The sequence below is a fragment of the Lynx canadensis genome, chromosome B1 (assembly GCF_007474595.2).
Source record: "Lynx canadensis isolate LIC74 chromosome B1, mLynCan4.pri.v2, whole genome shotgun sequence".
Lineage (NCBI taxonomy): Eukaryota > Metazoa > Chordata > Mammalia > Carnivora > Felidae > Lynx > Lynx canadensis.
The window spans coordinates 166,665,388-166,686,531 of record NC_044306.2 but is presented as its reverse complement, the minus strand read 5'-3'; the positions used below and the strand labels follow the sequence as shown (position 1 = coordinate 166,686,531).

The window sequence follows — 21,144 nt, the reverse complement described above, 5'->3', positions numbered from 1 at the left end:
GTTACAGAAATTGAAGTCAAAGTACAAGAGAGAGAAACAGAGGGAGAAAGAAGAGAATCTTGCAGAATAACTAAGGAATATGAAAATTGAGGGTCACTAATAAGAGAGGCTTTGTGAAAGCATAAGATGTGTTATTCAGGCAATGAAGCTAGGCAGGTGAAGAATCTTGTGAAATCTGAAATCCTAGAACACAGAAAACCATGTCCTGCCATAATATCTGAGTGGAAAGTGCCCTCTCCTTAAATTGACCAAAATAGATAATAATCTTTGACCAAAGATATTTTTACGCATAATATCCTCTAATCCATTTAAGTGAAATGAAATAAGTAATACGCAAACTGATAATTCTTGAAACTTCTGAAACATCTGAGGCTGAGTGAAAAGCTAGAGATTTAGCTATGTATATTATGTTGTGAGAAATTAGTCCCTCAAAATAGCAAAAGGGAAATTGGCAGCTTAGCTAAATAAACCAGAAGGAATGAATAATCTTACATAGTAGCTTAGGGAAAAGAATTTGCTGGAAAATGTAGCTAAACATTGAGGGAATTTGTTTCAAGCAGCTGTAATTTTTGAAGCTGATTTTTTTTCACTCTTGAAGAAGGGCTGGTTCACTCACATTACTAACAGAGATGGAAAAAGATCACCAAATTAATAAAAATTTTAAATGCCTTTAAAAAAAAAACTTCTAGGGGCACCTGGGTGGCTCAGTTGGTTGAGCGTCCGACATCGGCTCAGCTCATGATCTCATGGTTCATGAGTTCAAGCCTGCTTTGGGCTCTGTGCTGACAGCTCAGAGCCTGGAGCCTGCTTCGGATTCTGTGTCTCCCTCTCTCTGTCCCTACCCTGCTCATGCTCTGTCTCTCTCTCTCTCTCTCTCAAAAATAAATAAACATTAAAAATAATAAAAAGTAAATTTAAAAACCTTTTAATAAAATGTCACTGATGGAAATATGTGGTTCCTTCATATATTGTTATCCCTGGCACTTGAGCCCATGTCTCAGTTGTATGAGGAATGAAATCAAACAGTAAGTATTACTCAAGTACTTGCTAGGTACTTAGCAAGTTTGTTCCGGATGTGCTAGAGGAATAATGGAGTAAATGGAGAAGTCATAAAAATTCCAGGAATATAGGAATAGTTTATTAATCATACAGCAATTCCAGAATGATCCTTAGGCTAGTCCATAAATATCACAAACAAAACTAATGATATTTATAGTAATGAGCTAGCTCATTTCCTTGCTATTCTCCTGCATCTGCTGGCCACCAGTAAAATACACCTCACTGGTAGGCTGAGTTCTCCCACCATGCCCTCCCAAAGTTCAGGATGCTTCTTAAAACGTGCCCTGATCCCTACAGAATATTTGCTCCTCGTGATTATTTACATCACTATACTCTGCCACCTGAAATAGTATTAATTCATTTAGGGCAAAAAGGTCTCTTTTGAACGCCTTTAAAATTTTCCCTACAACCTTTAGAATGATTCTTCTGAACGTATATTCTAAGTAAACATTGTTAATTGAAGATATAAACGTGTAAGACAGGTTATTTCAAATAAATAACAGTCATACTTTTGAATGTTTTTAACTGTGTAAAATGTCAAAAAGTGGTAAAACTAGGGACTGCTCTGTAGTTTGTCGACATGACTGCACTAATCAATTTGTCATTTTTAGCCTTGACAAAATTCTTATGTATTTTATGCAAACCTGGGCATTTGGAGAGTGTGCCTACTTTTCTGTGATTTTGGCTTCTATGTAACGTAAACTACTAGCTAAGGGATAGGGCTTGTTATAATCGGGACAGAGTTTCAAAGTACGGCTTACCCTTTGAACAATGTAAACAGGAATACAGCCCTCAGGAAAGCAGGAAATGGGGCAGGGCATGAGTATGGGGCGGTAGGCAGAGCAGAGGGTCAGTAGTGCTGGTGGTGGGTTGTAACTGCAGCCTTCATTCCCACTTGTAAACCTACCCTTTGGAGCCAGGCTACCTGGGCTTAAACCCTGGCCTGGTTACTCACAAGCGGTATGATTTTGAACAAATCACTCAAGCCTCTCAGCGCTTCAATTTCCTCATCTGTCAGGTAGGATGAAGATCAGACAGGACTGCTGTGACAATTATATGAGTTAATATATGTAAAATGCTTAAAATACTCTCTGGCACTTGGTCACATAGTATCCGTTGATGCTTTTATTGCCACTGGAATAGTATGGTTTTTGCTATATAGGTGAGCACAAAATAACTTGAATATTTAATTGCATCTGACTCAGTGAACCCAAAAAGACTCATCCTCCTTGTAATCATTTTTTACCGAAGCAAGCACATGTTGAAGAGTATAAAGCAAGCTGGCATTGATTACAGAGAGTGAATGAGTCTGTAGTAGCACAGATTTTTCAATTAGAAGGAAATTTAGATATTACCTTGCCTAACTCGTTCATCTAACAGAGAAGTGCAAACCCAAATACTGCGTTGTGTTATTAAAGCTCTGTTGGAGACCTGAGAGTAGAGACAAAATCCCTTTATGCCTCCTTGTTTTCTCTACTGAAAGGCAGCACCATGCATCTGAAAGTGTCCAAAAACACTTCACCAAGGCTTATTTTCCTCAACCATAAAATTATGTGTATAACAACACGACAATTCATCCTGGGGCTCATTGTAGAAATTAGAGATAGCGTATGTAAAGTAACTAGCCCTATGTATTATACACATATACACACACATATATGGGATATATATAAATATATACATATATGTACATATCTATATAGTACATTGTAGACAATAAAAAATGATGATCATCATAGTAATGACATGCTACCTCCCCAAATTCCATGTAATATGTAAATACACTTCACAGCTTCTTCCTTTGCCATATTTGTAAACATAGACTACATGAAAATAAAAAAAAATGGATTTACTATTAATCTATATCTATACCACACACATAGACACACACACACACACACACACACACACACACACACAAACCCTACACTGTATTATACTACGTTTATAAGACACCTTACTCTTTCCTTGAACACTAATACAGCTAATGTATCTAGCCTTCCTAATACAGCATTAAAATTATGGCATTTCCCATTCTGTAGAAATAACCAGACTAAATTTTTAATCATGCTGCTAATGTTGGCATTTTTCTACCCATGTGATTATTATCAATAGTCACCAAAATATGCACATTATGGTTTCAATGAGCTACTAAAACTGATTGCTTCTCCTCCATTTGTCATTTTGAATGATGTCCCTTAACTTGCCACGTTTTGCATTTCAAAAAAATAATGTGAAGTCTCAGCTTAATTCTCTCTGAGATAACTTATTACCCTCTCTGCTTCTCTTTCACAGCATTTTGTACATTAATCGTTATTTAATTATTTGAAATTAATCATTGAATGTTGACCTTCACTACTATTCTCATATCTATGAAGGGAGTGAGTACAGTATTCTTAGCATACTGACACTTAATAGGTATTTCATAAATATGTTCATAAATATAATAGATTCCCAAAATGTAATTGAATATAGAGATTGGTATTTCAGCAGATAGATCTAAGGTAGCAGCAAGATTTGAGAGTGAGTTCCCACTACTAAAAGTTTGCTTGTATTAATCTAAAACCAGGACTCAGACGACACTTCTATATACTAACTATGCTACTAACTCACAAGACTAACAGCCTCTCCCCTTCACTAGACAACACTCCTAGGTTTTGCCTTTGAATCCTGTGTGCCCTGCATGGTGACTGTGCATAGCAGTTGTTTGGTAAATGCTTGTTAAATGACTAGATTTGTTTTCAAGGATTAGCAACAAGACAATTTCTCATGAAGCTGCACAAGACATGTAATAATACAAAAAGATAAAAAATACGGCTGGGAATGAGACAAAATTCTGTTATTCTTGACATAAATCATACAGTTTAGTAATTGTGAGATTAAGCAATGACTCATTGCCTAAAAAGAATTACTAACTACAGAACATCCTGTACTGAACAAGGTATGGGCTTGGGGAGGTACAATTTATATATGATTTAAAGAATGTCATTAAACTAGTGTCACGAACATACGTAAATGTCAAGTGAACTGACAGCAGTGCTTCATGTCCTTTTGCAAACTGCCAAGGGAACTTTAAACTAAGTTAAGAAATGAAAGAAATATGGACAAATGGAAAAATGAAAGTTTCTTGCATGTTAGCTTAAACTATTTAAAGAACATCATTTCTAAGTGGAGTTTCGAGAATGATTAAAACGAAAATCTGAAACTGACCTAGTTTGTACACCCTGTTGCAATGAAATGATGCTTGTGTATTACCAATCACTAGGAAATCATTGTATTTAACACTGATGTTGCTAACAGTCATTGACATGTGTGTAAGTGGTATGACTAAATTGACCAAAGGACAACAAATAATGCTTTCCTCTTTTTTTAATTTTTAAATGTTCTATTTAGTTTTGAGAGAGAGAGAGAGAGAGAGAGAGAGCACAAGTGGGGGAGGGGCAGAGAGAGAGGGAGACATAATAATCCGAAGCAGGCTCCAGACTCTGAGCTCTCAGCGCAGAGTCCGACGCGGGGCTCAAACCCACAAACCGTGAGATCATGACCTCGGCCGAAGTCAGGTGTGTAACTGACTGAGCCACCCAGGCGCCCCAATGCTTTCCTCTTAATGCACAGTGGCACTTGTAGATTTACTGAGCTTTTTTTTTTTTTTTTTTTTTTTTTCAAAGTGTCCTCCTCAGTCCTCTATTGCTGCCCACTAGGTAAGTTCCACTGTTGACATGTGCATCTCAGAATGCTAAGACTGAATATCAGTTGTTATAGCTGCTCACAGTGACCAGGCTCTAGCTCACTACTAACATCTGTTTGATGTTCACATTTACTCTGACGAGAAAGAACGTTACATAAAATACAAATGTTTTTGGACATGGTTGATAAATATATAATTTCAGAGGCACCACATTTCCCATTGTCTGATTCCTATAGTTGACTCCTTATAATCCGTCAATAAACTGTAATTTCTAAACACCATGCACTATGTTGTGTGAGAAAATAGAATAAAGCCACAATCAATGTTATTAAGGAGCTAGCCATCTAAACTAGGTAAATACAGCAATCACATATGAAACAATTTAGTAATGCAAAATACTTTAGGATATTATAAATGATAAATGTTGTGATATATATTTTAAATGTTGAAGACGGTTCAAGAAATAAAGGATAATAATAATCGCACAATTATTTACTGGGCATTAATCTTGCACTATGTACTTTACCTGTATGATGTTATTTAACCCTCATGATAAGCCTTTTCAGTAGGTTCTCTCATCACCCCCAGTTTGTAAATGTGGATCCTTGAGACCATGTCCTTGAGATTCCTGAGCTCAGTCAGAATGAGACACATACATGGGAAATATAGCTTGAGTTTGACTTTGAACAGTGGGTAGTAAAAAAGGAGATTCTCATGAGTGCACTTGAGTTACCGAATTCAAGAGGAACCTTCAATTTTTTATTTATTTTTTATATCATCTTTTTATTAAAGACTCTAAGTAGAGCAAATAGCTCTTTAATTTTGTAAATATCTCTGTAAAAGGGGCGCTTTGGTGGCTCAGTCAGTTAAACATCTGGGTATTGGTCTCATCTCGGGTCAAGATCTCCTGGCTCGTGGGATCGAGCCCCATCAGTCCAGCAGAGCTGCACTGACAGCACAGAGCCTGCATGGGATTCTCCCTCTCTCTCTCTGCCCCTCCCTCCCTCGCTCTTGCTCTCTCAAAATAAATAAATTAAAAAACATATTTTAAAAATATCCTTGTAAGAATCTATGAAAAGTCCATGAAGAATAGTTATGGTGAAAAGGAAACAGACAAAGAAATTGAGTAGATGGGAATGGAAAGGTATGCTGCAGTCTGAAAACAGAAATCATTATCGTGTGAAGGGAGACAATGCCCTGCTACAGAATTGCCACTATCTAAACTTGAACTCATTTAGCTTCTTCATTAAATGTGGTTCACTGCTCTTCTCTGTTCTAGTGAATGATGCCACCACCATCTCATCCTTCATTTCTGTCACTCAACATTTCTAATCCATCGTTAAAGCTTTAGGCTTAAAAGTATGGGTTTTGTTGGCCCAGCCCTGCAACCTACCAGATAAATGATTTGGGGAAGATCACTTGATCTCTATCAATTTCATTACTGGTAAAACATGGATTACAACAGGACACATCTTAAAAGTTTTTTAAATTGGGGCGCCTGGGTGGCGCAGTCGGTTGGGCGTCCGACTTCAGCCAGGTCACGATCTCGCGGTCCGTGAGTTCGAGCCCCGCGTCGGACTCTGGGCTGATGGCTCAGAGTCTGGAGCCTGCTTCCGATTCTGTGTCTCCCTCTCTCTCTGCCCCTCCCCCGTTCATGCTCGGTCTCTCTCTGTCCCAAAAATAAATAAACGTTGAAAAAAAAAAAATTTTATAAAAAAAAAAAAAAAAAGTTTTTTAAATTAAGTTATGTATACAATGTCTGTAAAAGTTCTTGTCACTGACATGTAAAAACCATTCAGAATATTTTGCCATTGTTATTTATTCATAGAAATATGAACAAAAGATTATTGGGCTGATCATTTTATGCGTGTGTATAATATATACATTCTAATGACTATTATTCATAAGTATATCATAAATTAAATAGTACAAAACAGAGTTTTAATAAAAGAGAACAAGTTTTACATTCAGATGCAGCTGAATTAATCTAAATATTGGTTTACCATTTCTTGACTACATCACCTAACAATTGCAAGCCTCAGTTTCTTCATTTGTAAAACAGTTATCATGATCTTGAAATGAAGTAACACATGTAAAGCCTATCACATAGTACCTGACACAATTTAAAAGCCAAAGTAATTTTAGTCATTATATCATTGGATGTTTTTCACAAGATACCACATATACTCATAAATGCATACTTTCTAACTGAACAAGGACTACAGGATATATTTTCAAATGAGTTTTTAAAATATGATTTTGAGAAATCTTCTCCTTTTATAGTTATTCTCTAAACCATCCTATTAATCCAAATCACCTGCATCAGTAAGAGAGTAGATACTCTAAGAAGTAGTGAGGATATGAAAGGGTACAACCACAACAGTGAAGATCAACTCAAATACTGGAAGGACAGAATCAAAGGCAGAATTAAGGTAAGAGAATCATAACAGCTGCTTTGCCTCTTGAGATGCCCAAAGACATATTCAAGCTGCCCATAGCTGCCCTTGGATTCTGCCAATCGGCCTTTTCTCCTTGCTTCATGAATATTCCATAAACCATACGCTTTCCAATTCCCAAAGAATAGAAGTGGTCACCATACACCTCTGCTAGGCCATTAACTGGCCATAGGACACATATAGTGACAATGAATCAAACCACTAGTGACCTTACCCAAAGACAGAATTACCAAATGTCATGTAGTCTCTGAGGGCAATTCCAAATAAGGGGTTTAAGCATATTTTAAACAAAGGCAGCTTCATTCAAATAAGTAAACAGTCACACAAGCTGGAATACATATTTGAATAAGCAAATTTCAGCTGTCTGATTAGAATTTCTACTGAAAATCCAAACCTTATATATTTTTAGAATATTTCCTTCCAATAACATATTTTAAAATGTTACTCTTAAGATATTCTTTCTCCTCCTAAATTTTATTCTCCCTCTCTCTCTCTCTCTCTCTCTCTCTCTGTTCCTCACACTCTCCTTCTCTCAATTTTAATGTGTTTTCAACCTTCAAAGTTGAACTTGATACTAAAGCCATTCAATGACAACTGACACTGCAACGTCAGCTATGCTCTGGCAGCAATCTGGAGTTAGGAGGATGGGCTAACCCATTAATCACTGTCTTTGGAACACAGATATTCGTCAAGTAAACTGCTGTGGAGATATGGGTTATCATACACAAACAATCACATATTGTAGAGGACCGGAAGCCTACGATGCATATTTTGACCAGATTTCCTTCCCAACCTTTAAATACTATGAATTCTTGACTCTGGGTATGTCATTTGTACACAGGTTGTGGCCCAGCCTGCCAAGAGGAGTTACTGAATCAGAGTGGACTTAGCCAATTGCATGTGCTCAACCAAGCATTTACTGACAATGGCAACTACTCCAACCAAGTGATATATTTAAGGGAACAAATAGAAGATTATTGGTTCTCTTCCCACCTTTGGAAATTCTGCAAAATAACTTGATTCTGATTAAGTGGTACTTTTAGGGGCGCCGGGGTGGCGCAGTCGGTTAAGCGTCCGACTTCAGCCAGGTCACGATCTCGCGGTCCGTGAGTTTGAGCCCCGCGTCAGGCTCTGGGCTGATGGCTCAGAGCCTGGAGCCTGTTTCCGATTCTGTGTCTCCCTCTCTCTCTGCCCCTCCCCCGTTCATGCTCTGTCTCTCTCTGTTCCAAAAATAAATAAACGTTGAAAAAAAAAAATTAAAAAAAAAAAGTGGTACTTTTAAGTGTTGATAACATTCCATTATAGCACTAGGGCAAGTTCACTTTGCAAAAATGAAAAGAACTATGCCAACTCATCACAAATAGAAAAAATATGTATATAAAATATGTCTCCAAATCCAGAATCTCTGGACTTGAGCAATCCTGGGGTTGGGGGAGGTTAGCAGCTACATGGGACAGTCAGAATGATTTACGCTTCCAACATTATTAGAAAATCATTAGTAGAAATATCTTGTTTCAATACTTAAAATTAACCACTAGTGATATAAAGATATATATAGCTTCCAAAGTACATGAAAAAATAAACACTAAGAAATTTTGTGAGAAAGATATATAACAAAAGCTAATATTAAGAAAGAATTCAAAAAATATAAAAATCAGACCAAATAGAATTCAAGGGAAAAGGTATTATATGGGACCAAAAAAAGGTTATTTTACAATTAAATATATATACAGATATGAAAATAGAGCAGATATGAATCTTTACATGTTGAATATCAGGGTATCAAAGTGTATAAAACAAAAAAAGTTAAAATGCAAAAAAAAAAAAAAAATTTGACACAGGCTCATATTAGTGGGAGAATTTTTTGTGTCTTTCTTGGTATTTGAAAAATCAAGAAGACAAGAGGTGATTTGTTAGACAAATGAAATAATAATGTTTTAAGTAAAATTGATTTAATAACTAAAAATCAACTTCTTTCAAATTGCCATCAAACATTTATAAGTTTTTAACATAATACAGAACACAATGGAAGTATGATAACATCTACATTTATACAGGTAACATTTCTGAACACAATGTGATACAACTAGAAATGGACAGTGGAGCTAAATAAATAAACCAATTCCACTTTGGAAATTTTATCTTCCAAATATCATAGAGAAAAACAATCGTGTAATTGTAGAATATTTTGCAAATAATTATGGTAATATATATCAAAAGTTATTAACTATGGATAAGGGTGTATGCAATATAGCTCATTGCAATAAAGGAAACTATTATTAAAGAAGAAACAGTGAAAACAAATTACTAAGAATTAACCAAAAAACTAGAAAAGAGTAACACAATTAACCTACAAAAAGATGGAAATAAAATAAATCATGAATCAACAATTAGAACACAGAAACAGTTAAATAAATGAATACATACATACATAAACAAATATCCAAGACTTAACTTTTTTTTGAAAGAAATAGTAAATAGAATTTTTCTACCAAGGCCTACAAGAGAGCAAAACAACTAAAATCACAATAAAAGTCAGAGAGGGCATAAATCTACCCGTGGGTAATGGGAAAGGGCTAAAACGGCAGATAATCAGTTTTTTTTTTTAACTGAATACAGTGTACAAAATCCATTCTAATGATTTTGAAAATTTTTCGAAATGGTTTACTCTAGAGGAAAATGTAAATTAAGTCAATTCAAATGGACTTAATGGAAAGGGCAATAATTTTCCTACCTGCTCACGTGTTATTCTTAGAGAACCAGTGCCTGGAGCTCGTAGGAGCTATAGGTTGTTGACACTTCACCAGTTAATCCCTGCTAGAGCGAGCATGGAACCTGATTTGTTCTACCGCTGTGTCCGCGGAGGACTTCCCCGACCACCTGCATGCCACCCCCCCCCCCACGCACCTTCCCGCAGAAGACTTCCCCCGACCACTTGTATTCTGAATGGCACCCCAGCCCTCTCACAATGCGGCAGCGCTTCCTTCCTCTTAGGTGCTTCTGCACTATCACAGCACTGTCGGCATCTAACATGCGCATGTTTTTTAAAGTTTTAACATTTATTCATGTTTGAGAGACAGAGAAGGACAAAGAGTGAGCGGGGGAAGGGCAGGGAGAGAGGTAGGCAGAACCCGAAGCAGGCTCTAGGCTCTGAGCTGTCAGCACAGAGCCCGGAGGCAGGGCTTGAACTCATGGACCGCAAGAGAACTGAGAGAGATTGTGACCTAGGCAGAAGTCTGATGCTTAACCAACTGAACCACCCAGGTGCCCCTATTTATGCAGATGATTTTAAACCATCTGTCTCCCTCTCCTCATTCTACACACTTAAATATAAGCTCCATAGAGCTGGATATTTGTTTAGGAGGGGGGTTACCTACACTGTTGATTCTCAGACCAAAACAGAGTGTCACGTGGTTGGCAATGAACGTGTATTTGCTGGAGTTAGAAAATGAAGGAATTAATGAATGATTTAACAAATACAGGGAATAAGTTATTATCTACACACAATAAAGTCGATCATTATATATACTGTGATTTGGGCAAAAGAGTTTTAAACCATTACTTGTGGTTGAATTTTTTATTGCAGAATCACTAATGTGCTCAATGCAAATTACAGTAGCTCTTAGGTTTTTACATCCTTTTAGGTCTGTTCCCTTAGGATAAGAATTCTCAGTCTTTGGCGTACATCGACTACAACTATGGGTGTTTTGTTTATTGGTTTTATTTTCTTGTTTAATACAAGGGCACAGGCCCCATCCAGCCCCATGGGATAGTGCTAATGTGGGATCATGTTAAGAACCACTGCTTTATTTTGTTCAATGAACTCTACCAAAATGCTTTGTCAACCCACTCAAAGATATCCATAGGTTCCTCTTAAGAGTATACCTAAGATTTTGCCTGTCAAAAATCTTTTTTAATTCTGGCAGCAAGTTACAAACAACTAGCTCCACGTAAATCTAGCTCGTCCAAATCTGTTTCATTTTTAGGCCACTAATCACCGTGTTAAAGTTGAAATTTACAATTATCCTTTTATATTTTTCCAGACTTTAAATAACTCACAAATTGTTATTGGGATTTTCAAATTCTCAGTTTTTCCCCTGGCAATGCAAATCTGCCCAAAAAGTTGAAATCTTAAACTGAAGGATATTAAGTCAAATACCTGTAGAGGTGTTTCAGGATGCTTTTCTCTCAGCACTGGAGCAGCCGGGATCTCCTGGGGGGCTTTTGATGACTTCCTTTTGGCTTTTTCCATTTGAATATTGGTAAAATAATTGACAGCAGCAAACTCAATAAGTGCGGAAAATACAAAAGCAAAGCAGACAGCTATAAACCAATCCATGGCAGTAGCATAGGACACTTTGGGCAAAGAATGCCGGGCACTGATGCTCAGTGTGGTCATGGTGAGGACTGTGGTTATCCCTTCAAAAGCAAAAGAGCAAAGAGACAAAATACTTTACCATTACTTCTATGAAACCAAACCAACAAACCAACAAACCTAGGGATTTGGTGGGGTAGGGGTTACAAATTTTTCAATATCTCAAACCAAACCATCTTTAGTGGAAGATTTGAATCCTAGTGGTTCAGTGAAATTAGCACAGGTTTTTTTGTTAATTTTTTAAATGTTTTGTTTATTTTTTGAGAGACAGAGCGTGGGCAGGGAAGGGGCAGAGAGAGGGAGACACAGAATCTGAAGCAGGCTCCACGCTCTGAGCTGTCAGCACAGAGCCCGATGTGGGGCTTGAACTCACGAACGGTGAGATCATGACCTGAGCCAAAGTCGGATGGTTAAATGACTAAGCCACCCAGGTGCTCCAGCACAGGTTTTTGAGTAAGACACAGATATAACTAAAATCCTGCCTCTATATTAATCATTGGCTCAGTGCCACCTGGATTAAGTAAGGAAAACTCACTGGGCTTCATTTGATACTTACCTTTTGGGGTTGCTATAAAGATTACAAATATATAAGGCACCTGTCATATATTGGATTGGTATTAGTATCTGAGCCAACATACCTGAGAAAGTCAACACATCCATCTAACAGGATGTGTGACTTACTGAAGTATTCAATTCTCAACCAGAAGTGAGAAGTTGATAGCATTGTAATTTGGACCATCAAAATTTCTGGGATAGGTATGGCCCATTGCTATTGAGAATCATTACCAGAGAAAGCATGAATTATAGATATTTACAATCCTTAAGTGAATATTACCTATTGAATTAAGATAATAATAAAATAACAATAATCTAGTTGTGAAAGAGCTTAATTTATAAAAGGCAGTACATGTAGATTTCTGAAAAAATTGATTTCTAGAATAATTTTGTTTTAAATATTGGACATCTACCATGCATCAGTTCGTGGTAGGCAGGAAAATCTTTGCAACAGGAATAGAAGTACTTCTCTTTCATCAACAGGCTTCCAAAGCATATCATTTCCAGGGAAGCCTTCTCCTCAACCTAAAAAAAGGTTAGTCCCCATTCTCAGTATAAAAATTCCACTTGCCACGAGAACTATAGAGAAATGCATTATTTAAAGATGCTAATAGTTGACTCTCTGCATCTTTGTCTATCTGTATATTTAATCTATGTTATCTAGTTAAGCTTGGAAATTTCTGTGAGAATTTACTATATCCATTTAAACCCATTCTATATAATGCTCAGGATAGCTCATGAATTGACACACCCAGATGTCGGGGGATGAGGAGGAGGAAGATAGTGATGATGATGATGATGATGATGATGATGATGATAATGATGATGATGGAGACACCTAAACTATATATTCCAATCCATGTCAATCCTTAGTTGAAAGCCAAATAATACATGTCAAACTGAAGAAAAAGTGAGCCCCATGCAGTAAAGGAATAATAATATTTGAGCTTAGGGAGAAATTATATTGTCTCCTCAACTCAGCATTTAATTATATTCTTCCTTGTTCCCTAATTATTCCATGTATGTAAGCCTGTTTCCACAACTTGATTTAGTGTAGGCTCCTTGAGGGCATAAATATCTAACATTTCTTCAGGACAGACCATACCTCATATAGTGCTAGATACATGACGAATGCATAAAAAATAAAAACTCATTTTTTCACCTCCTCACCAACCCATTTTTTTCTCTAGTCCCCTCTTAATTGTCAATTTTAGAACATAAAAAAGTTAAAGCTACTTGTAGTATATAAACTACAGATCTTTTAAAAATATTCCATAAACAGAGAAAGAAATTTGAGGATTTGGTTGTATTCCCTTTTAAAAAAATAATGGTGATTTTTTTTAGAGTTTTATTTGTCTAAAACAGATTTTAAAATGTATGCTTGGTGAAATAAGGAGATATGAAAATAGCTAGAAAATGGAGTATTGGGAATTTATTGGACTTCATTTCAGAAAGAGACCTTAGAACTTTTAGACCTCCATTTTGAATCTCAGAAAAAATGGCAGCTTTCCCATGCTGCCTATGAAATGTAAATTAATTTAAAAAATTTTAGCTACATAGTTTGAAAATAAATCAAATTTTTTCTTCTTATTCATAAAAATTTAAGTTTAATGGTCTATTAAGAATTCAAAAATGTTCTACAACTTCCTTACTTCCCCTTCTAAAAACTATGCTGCAAACACTTGGGAATAAAACATGAACAGTGCAGCCTAAATAAGAATACTACTCAGAACTCAGGAAATTCCACAGAGCAGGTGATAACAAAAAAGGAAAACTCAAACCCAACTATAAGCAATTTGGGATTTCCCATGTTGCTTTGAACATTTGTTTCTTGTACTAGAACAATTTCTCCCTCAGACCTCAAGTAATGGTCTTTGTCTTCTCCTGATATCATAGAAAGAAATTCCTTTGTTAATGTAAGTAAGTAGGATATTAATGCAATTAATAACCCATGAACCCCAAAATTACTTTCTGATCATTAAGGAGGATAAATCCCCAGTTTCATGAAGATGTTAAATTATGCTAGGGACATAAATGCAAAAAATCCTGGATATGTGGCCACTTTCCATTCCTTTTTCACTGATTTGAGTCAATTTAGTTTTAAAGTTTGTAGAATAGCCCTTGAAGGATATATGATACTATGGTTCATCTTTCCTGACTATTGGCAAAGTTAGGAAAGGTAGCCTGCATAAACAATTGGCTAAGTGTTTGAAGTTGCCATCCTTTTCTTTAGACATTAAAAAATTCTGTCTGCCTGGTGATCAAATTTAAAGAAAGCACTAGCATGACAGGAATGTGCTTATTACAGCTGTTTTTAGACAGAGCATTTGGTTCAATAAATACTAAAAGAATTGCAAACAGAAGCCAACCCTTTGGATAAGAAGCCATGCTTCCTCTGCGTCTACGAAGACATTGCATCTGCTCTAAATGGCTTTGCTGGCATCTACCCTCAAAACACTTCAACAACCACAGGATTTTTTTTGACACATTCAAGTATTGATGCCAGTACCTGCTTTTATAATGCTGAATATGTACCATATTGGCTGGCCCGGGAGCTGGGAGAGGACATGGAAGAGTGGGCTAAGACTGTGCACAAGAGTAAATTTTTGGCCGGCCACTCCAAGAAAATGAACTAGTAATGATTTAGACATGCCAGCTGGCATTTACTCTGGTTTAACATTTTACTATACTGGAATAATTAGAAGACTTAAAGGCATGCAACTTTGCAGATAGAAGGCCTTTGGAGAGAATGTAGAACACTCTGCTTCTCATAGTTACACTAATTTTTTTGAAGGGGAGTCTGTTTTTGCATGATTTCCAGTGATATCTCTGACCCAGCAAATTCTCTCCCTGAATGAAGAGGGAAATGAAAATTAGGGGAAAAAATATTAATCCAGAATGGATTTTTTACTTGAATCTCATATGAAATAGATTGCCAATGATCCCCCAAACACTTTAAACTTAACTTCCTTAGGAAAATACCATCTCAGGGCCTCAATGAACAATTTAATAACTACCATCCTGACACATCTTAGACATTTCAAGACTTCATTATTGTGCATAATTTCCCTGGTCAATCAAAACCAACATCTCGGCACATAAGCTCAAGACAGGCAAATGTCACAGTTCAAATGGAAAAAGCTACCCACAAATTATCTTCAGCACACATCCATACAATCTCACTCAGTAGCTCTGGAATACTCCACAAGTGCCCACATCATACTTCCTGTGAAGACAGAATGACAGAGTAGAAATGGCAGAGTTCTCAACGTTAGACAGAAACTGTCCTGGGTCCATCACTTATAAGTAGGTGACTTTATACAAGTTTCTTGATTTCTCTGAGTTCTTTTGCTTCTCCATGAAAAATTAATAACACCTACCTTGCTGAGCTATTGTGAAGGTTACACAAGATGGCACATCTTATCCTTACTACATGCTACTTAATTTCCTCACAGTGTCTGCGTTATCAAGAAATCTGTAGGAAATGTTGGGTGGCTACAGCTGTAATCAATGTTATCCTTCTCCGCACCACTGGCGATTTCCATTATTTGGGGACAAGTGAGACAGTGGCTACCAGTTTGTGTTGAACCAAAAAAGCACCCAAAGCTTATCAAGCAATCACAATAAACATAAACTACAGAGAAGCTTTAATTATAGTATCAAGTGGTGGTCTCAAATGAGGTAGGTGGCAGGGTAGACTTATAATAATCAACATTGAAATAAAATGCATTGTGTGATAGGCATTCCTTCAAGTGCTCTATCCAAATTAATTTATTTAATCCTCATAGCAACCCTGTGAAGTAGGTACAACCATGTGTCCTGTTGTAACACTTGCGGAAAAGAGCAGAAGCAACTCACTGACGGTTTGTCAGCAAATCAGTGGCAGACCTAGTGGTTAGAACCTTGGCTGCAGAATCTGTATTAAGATACTATTATACCTTCATCAGATGCACAAATGATGGGTCAGTATTTTCTGTTCTAGGTGTTCTTTAAGACCACAGAGAAAAGATGATAAAAATAAGTGATTTTACTTTTATTACCAATGAAATAGTTCCTGCAATATTGATATTATTGGTGCCAGGGAAAGTTAAAGAACTTTGGTCTGATGCTCAGCCTCAGCAGGTACTTCCTGCCCAGTCAGGCTGACTCAACATGACATGGAAACACCCAAGATTAGTATGGGCACTAAATGAGATAATGAGCATAAAGGACTTAGCAGAGTGCCTGGAATTACACAACAGAACAATATATGTCCTCTTGAAAAAGCAACTAAAAATCAAGGAAATCAAGTCACAACAAAGTAAATCTCCTCTCTGTCAGAGAAGTATGAGAGAGAGTAACTAATACGTACTAAGTGCACCATATGCCCTGTGATGAGGACCGCACATAAATCCACATCCTCACTAGTCTGTGAAAGAGAGATGTATTAGCATGGATATGTATATGGATGGAGAAAATAAGTGCCAGATTCCAGTTTCAAACCCCAATCTGTTATGGTGCGAAGCTTAGATTTGTTATTTTCTGTTTCATTTTTACATACGTTTTTAATAGGTAAAATTTATTCAACACTTGCAACATGGATTTATTCTTTAACTGAACCTTTGCAACTCTATGAAGAAGGCAGTGCCATGATACCTGCTCACTACCCTCCTGGGGTCATACCCTGCCCCCAGGATTGACCTTATGCAGTGGTTTCCCCAGTAGGGTTCTTGAGTAAACCTAAGACTAAAGGAGGGTGGGTGCAGTGTCTGTGGAAAATGTCCTCACATTCACGTGCACTGAGGACACTAAGACACCTTATGAGTTCTCTATAAGGATGGAGAAGTGAGATGAGAAGCTCCTACTTCCCCCAGTTTCTTCTCACCAGCATCCATCCCCTCAGCTCTTGTATGATAAGGAATATTCTCCTATGGCTTTAATCCTAGTAACTAGAAAAAGCAAAGGGAGATTGACATCTCTTGTGAGGACTATACCTCCAGTCCAGAGCAACTGGGAACATTTTCTTTCTTATCCTGCTACTGAATGCTTGTGCTACTCACAATCAATAGAAAAAGAATAGAGAAATTTGTTAAGTTACATAAATACCATTATAACTAATTATATTATTTAAAAGCATGACTGATATGTAGAAGACTTATGAAGAGCTATAAAATTTAAAACTGATGTGTTCTGGACCTCATATAGCTTAGAATATGATATATAGAAAGCCACTATAAAAATGAAAAGAAGAAAATATCGTGTGTTCAGAAAAAAAGATTTAACTAGAATATAACAATAAGCTAATAAACTAGGCGTATAATACCATCCAACTCAATTCATTTAAACCACTTGCATTTTGTTCCTCTTCATTAAAAGGCAAATTTTTCTAAGGCTTTCATATTTATTCAGCCATGACTTTTATTTGTTTTATTGTAAGTTCCCAGTGCATTTCATTTTAACACCTAGATATGATTTTAATTCAATTACACAACATTAAGGTAGGAGCCCAAGAATGTCACCAAAAGTGAAATCATATCCAGTTTCACACTTGGTCTTCATCTGCCGGGTCTTAATAAGAGAAATCTGATGGGGCCCCAAAGGAAGGGATAGACTGTCCATATCCCCTCAAGCCTTATTCGTCTTGGCTGGGAAAAATGGAAAGCTTATGTGATTCTTTTCTGAATACAGCTTGATATATTACCGTTTAATATTTTCTTAGAAAAAAAATTATGTCTACGAGCTATTCCCATGAATCGTGATCAAAATATAATGTGAACAAAAAATACCCAAGAAAATGAATCTCAATTACCAAACACAGTCCTAGCTGGAACTGATTCCTTGTTTATCCAGAATGAAACTTGAGAAAGAATCACTGTCATAATACACGGAATATATGTCTGAATCATAAAGTAACCCATCTTCCGTCTCAGGTGGAAGTAAACTGTCATAACAATATATTCACCTACAAATAAAACATGAGGAAAATGTATTATTGGTTATGCAGGCAATTAGTCAATAACTTCATAATCATATTTCAGCCTAAAAAGAGCATTTTAGACAAAGAATTATCTGTTGTGCATAGCAAGCAAACTGAGAAATATATAGTTCCTAACTATGGGGAAAATGACCCTGAACACAATTATTGTTCTATACAGTGATGAAGCCATTTAATACATTAAGCTATAACTTTTAAAAAATTCTTGCAGCGCTGTCTATTTTAAAGGTCCAGTACTGCAAAAGCAATTACCATTCAATTTCAGCATTTTCTAAGAGCAGAATTTAGACCGAACTTTTATGGAAAGTCAGTAGGAAAAAAAATGGAAACACACACACATTTGAAAATACTGCCTTAGTTTTCAGAAAGAGCTATATTTCTAAATGTTATATATATATAAAGAAAAATACAAAGAGAAACATATAACATAGAACCATAGTTAACATCCCTGAGTTCAGGTATATCTAATGGGCATTTAGACAAGCTAATAAGGGAAACAAACTGTAAGATTTCTAATGGCTGTTGATAAGTACTTTTAATATTACATCTGAAAGCAACAATTAAGAAAGTTACTTAGGAAGCGGTAGACTTATTCTCAGACTCTGAAGCCCAGGATTCAGAAGACTCAAATCCCAGAATCTGTTTTCAGTCCCACTTGCAGGCTCGAGAATGAATGCCAAGTAGCATATTGATTTTAATTATTAAACATCTCACCCGTAATGGACTTGATAGTTTCACTTGACACAGTTTGCCCAATCAAGTCATATTGGACTAAGCTGGAAGACTCCTTTGGAACTTCCACTGATTTCTCAGGACCTTTTGTCCATGTATAAATCATCTCACTCTTCGGATATGCATCTGAATGAGAGCCCAGAATGTGATTAAAGTCAGTGGTCCTTTCCCATCAGCACTGATGGTCAACATTTAAGAATATTACACATGTTCAAGAAAGATGGAATAAAAGTAAACAATAATCATGATTTATTAAAACACGTTTAAGACTTAGAAAACTGTAGAGATTAAATAAACCGTCTTGCAACTCAGCATGTTTCTTGCTCTTATGTCCAGAATTGGAGGAGAGATTAAAATTGGAGGAGAGGCACTTGGATGTGTTTCCATACTAATAGGAGAAGCAGTTGAAAAGCGGAAATAATACCCCTCCCCCCAAAAAGTACTTCTTTCCATTCTCACTCACTTCCAGGGCTTGACCAACACTGACTCCTTCCATCCTACGGCAACTCTGCCAATTAGAAATGTACCAGATGCCGCCTATAATAATACAACAAAAACAAAAACAAACCCTACTGTTGGGAGAGCTCTCCAGGGGTCACCTATTCCACACTGCCTCTGGGCAGTCCCCGTGCCTTCTGGGAACAATTCGGCAGTGACAACTGGCTCTGCTGTTTGTGGAGCTCTCCAGGGAATATCATTACACAACCAGTTCCACTACCTTTAAACTCTTACAATCAGGACATTTTCCTTTCCATCTTCAACAAATCCCTCCCAGAGGCAATTTAAGCCCATTTCCTATTATTTGGTGTTCAACTCAAATGGAAACCAGCTGCTTGCTGACCAGTCTACCCATAACAGATAGCTTGGCTCACACACAAATAAGTTCAAAAGAACCAAGATGAATCGGTTCCCTCCACAAACCTTCCTAAAGTGACTACAGCACAGTAGGTCCTCAGTGAAAGTTTGATTCCACAAGAGTTGATACCTAGGGAGATTATTTTTACAAACAGCTTCTCAAAACAAACTAGGAGGCTTGTGTTGTCATTTAGCAGTATAGAGTCATGTGTCAACATTTCTCGCCTAAAGTATATTCATGCTTCATCATACATTTAAAAGACCCTGAATGCTATGTTCCTGCCCATGATATTTTAAATCGGGTATTCTTCTCTTGGCTATCCTAACGTGGTGGAATAACCTTCCTCTTAATGACTCAATACTTGAGACAGGAAGTGGGGGCGTGGGCAAAATGGGTGAAAGCGATAAAAAAAATGTCTCTTTCTAATTCCCAACCCAACAAACCAACTTCCAAGGAGTGATTTCTTTACCTAGTACAAACCCTGACTGGTGCCAACTATGTTCAAGTCACTCCGAAGAGTGCTTCTCGATGGGCAGCAGAGGTGGATGGGCGGGAAGGAACTTCCCATAGATAAGAACGATCTGTAGGGTAATTTAAATTATTACAGTACAGATGGATTTTAATTATGCCCCAGTGAGATCGCCCTTTCTGTCTATGTGTCTTTAATTTTCTCTCATTAAGTCACTGGTCAGCGAGTAAATCGCTCTCTAGCTTTAACCTAGCTCACCAAACACTGTGATTACTAGGGGTTGTCAAAGAATGGTGAATGCCAGTTCTCATTAAGTTACACACAATGGTAAGAGCAGGCAACGGTTTCACAATCAGTGCACTAAGAATCCAAAGCAATAATAAAAGCCAGCACCTGTTTTTGGTAGATTCTGAGTGAATCAAATATTTGAGGCACACATTAGAAGAAGCAATCTCATTTTTCCACCATCTCAGGTAAAGGGAGCTTGGGGGAAGGGATTCCATATTCTTTACTACCCATTCATTTCACCTTCTTGCCTTCACCTCCACAAAATATTTGCAAATCATCTACTTCATAGCTTCTCCTCTAGTACCGTCCTTGTCTAAGCCACTGCCATCTTTGATGGTACTAAAGCAATAGCCTCCCACTCTTCTCTGCTTCTACTCTAGTCTCCCTACAATCCATTCTCCATAGAAAAGCTGAAATGAAATTGTAAAATGTTAAAGAATGCCAAATCCCCTAGTAAAACCTTCCAAAGTCTTTCTGTAGCATTTACAATAGAATCTAATCCTTAATGTGGTCTATAAGATGCTACATGATCTGGATCTGTCTACATATCAGACCATATCTCTTATGATGCTTTCATCATGCTTCAGCCACTTTGGTTCTAACAGTGCTGCTGATATTATTTTAACCTGGTCATTTCAAGAAGACCTGAAACCGCTCTGACCTTTTTTCAAATCTGCCATAAAGAATTCTGC

The 21,144-nt window shown here is 37.0% G+C and overlaps 1 protein-coding gene across 1 annotated transcript in view; it reads right to left on the bottom strand.

Annotated features, from left to right (window-relative positions):
- Window positions 1-21,144, bottom strand: part of GABRA4 (gamma-aminobutyric acid type A receptor subunit alpha4) — a 67,196-nt gene that overhangs the window by 27,277 nt on the left and 18,775 nt on the right. The window contains exons 6-8 of the mRNA XM_030313933.1: window positions 18,822-18,965; window positions 17,922-18,074; window positions 11,363-11,622 (exon numbers count right to left, since the gene is read on the bottom strand). Of these exons, the coding sequence (XP_030169793.1) occupies window positions 11,363-11,622; window positions 17,922-18,074; window positions 18,822-18,965 (557 nt within the window). The remainder of the gene's footprint in view (window positions 1-11,362; window positions 11,623-17,921; window positions 18,075-18,821; window positions 18,966-21,144) is intronic.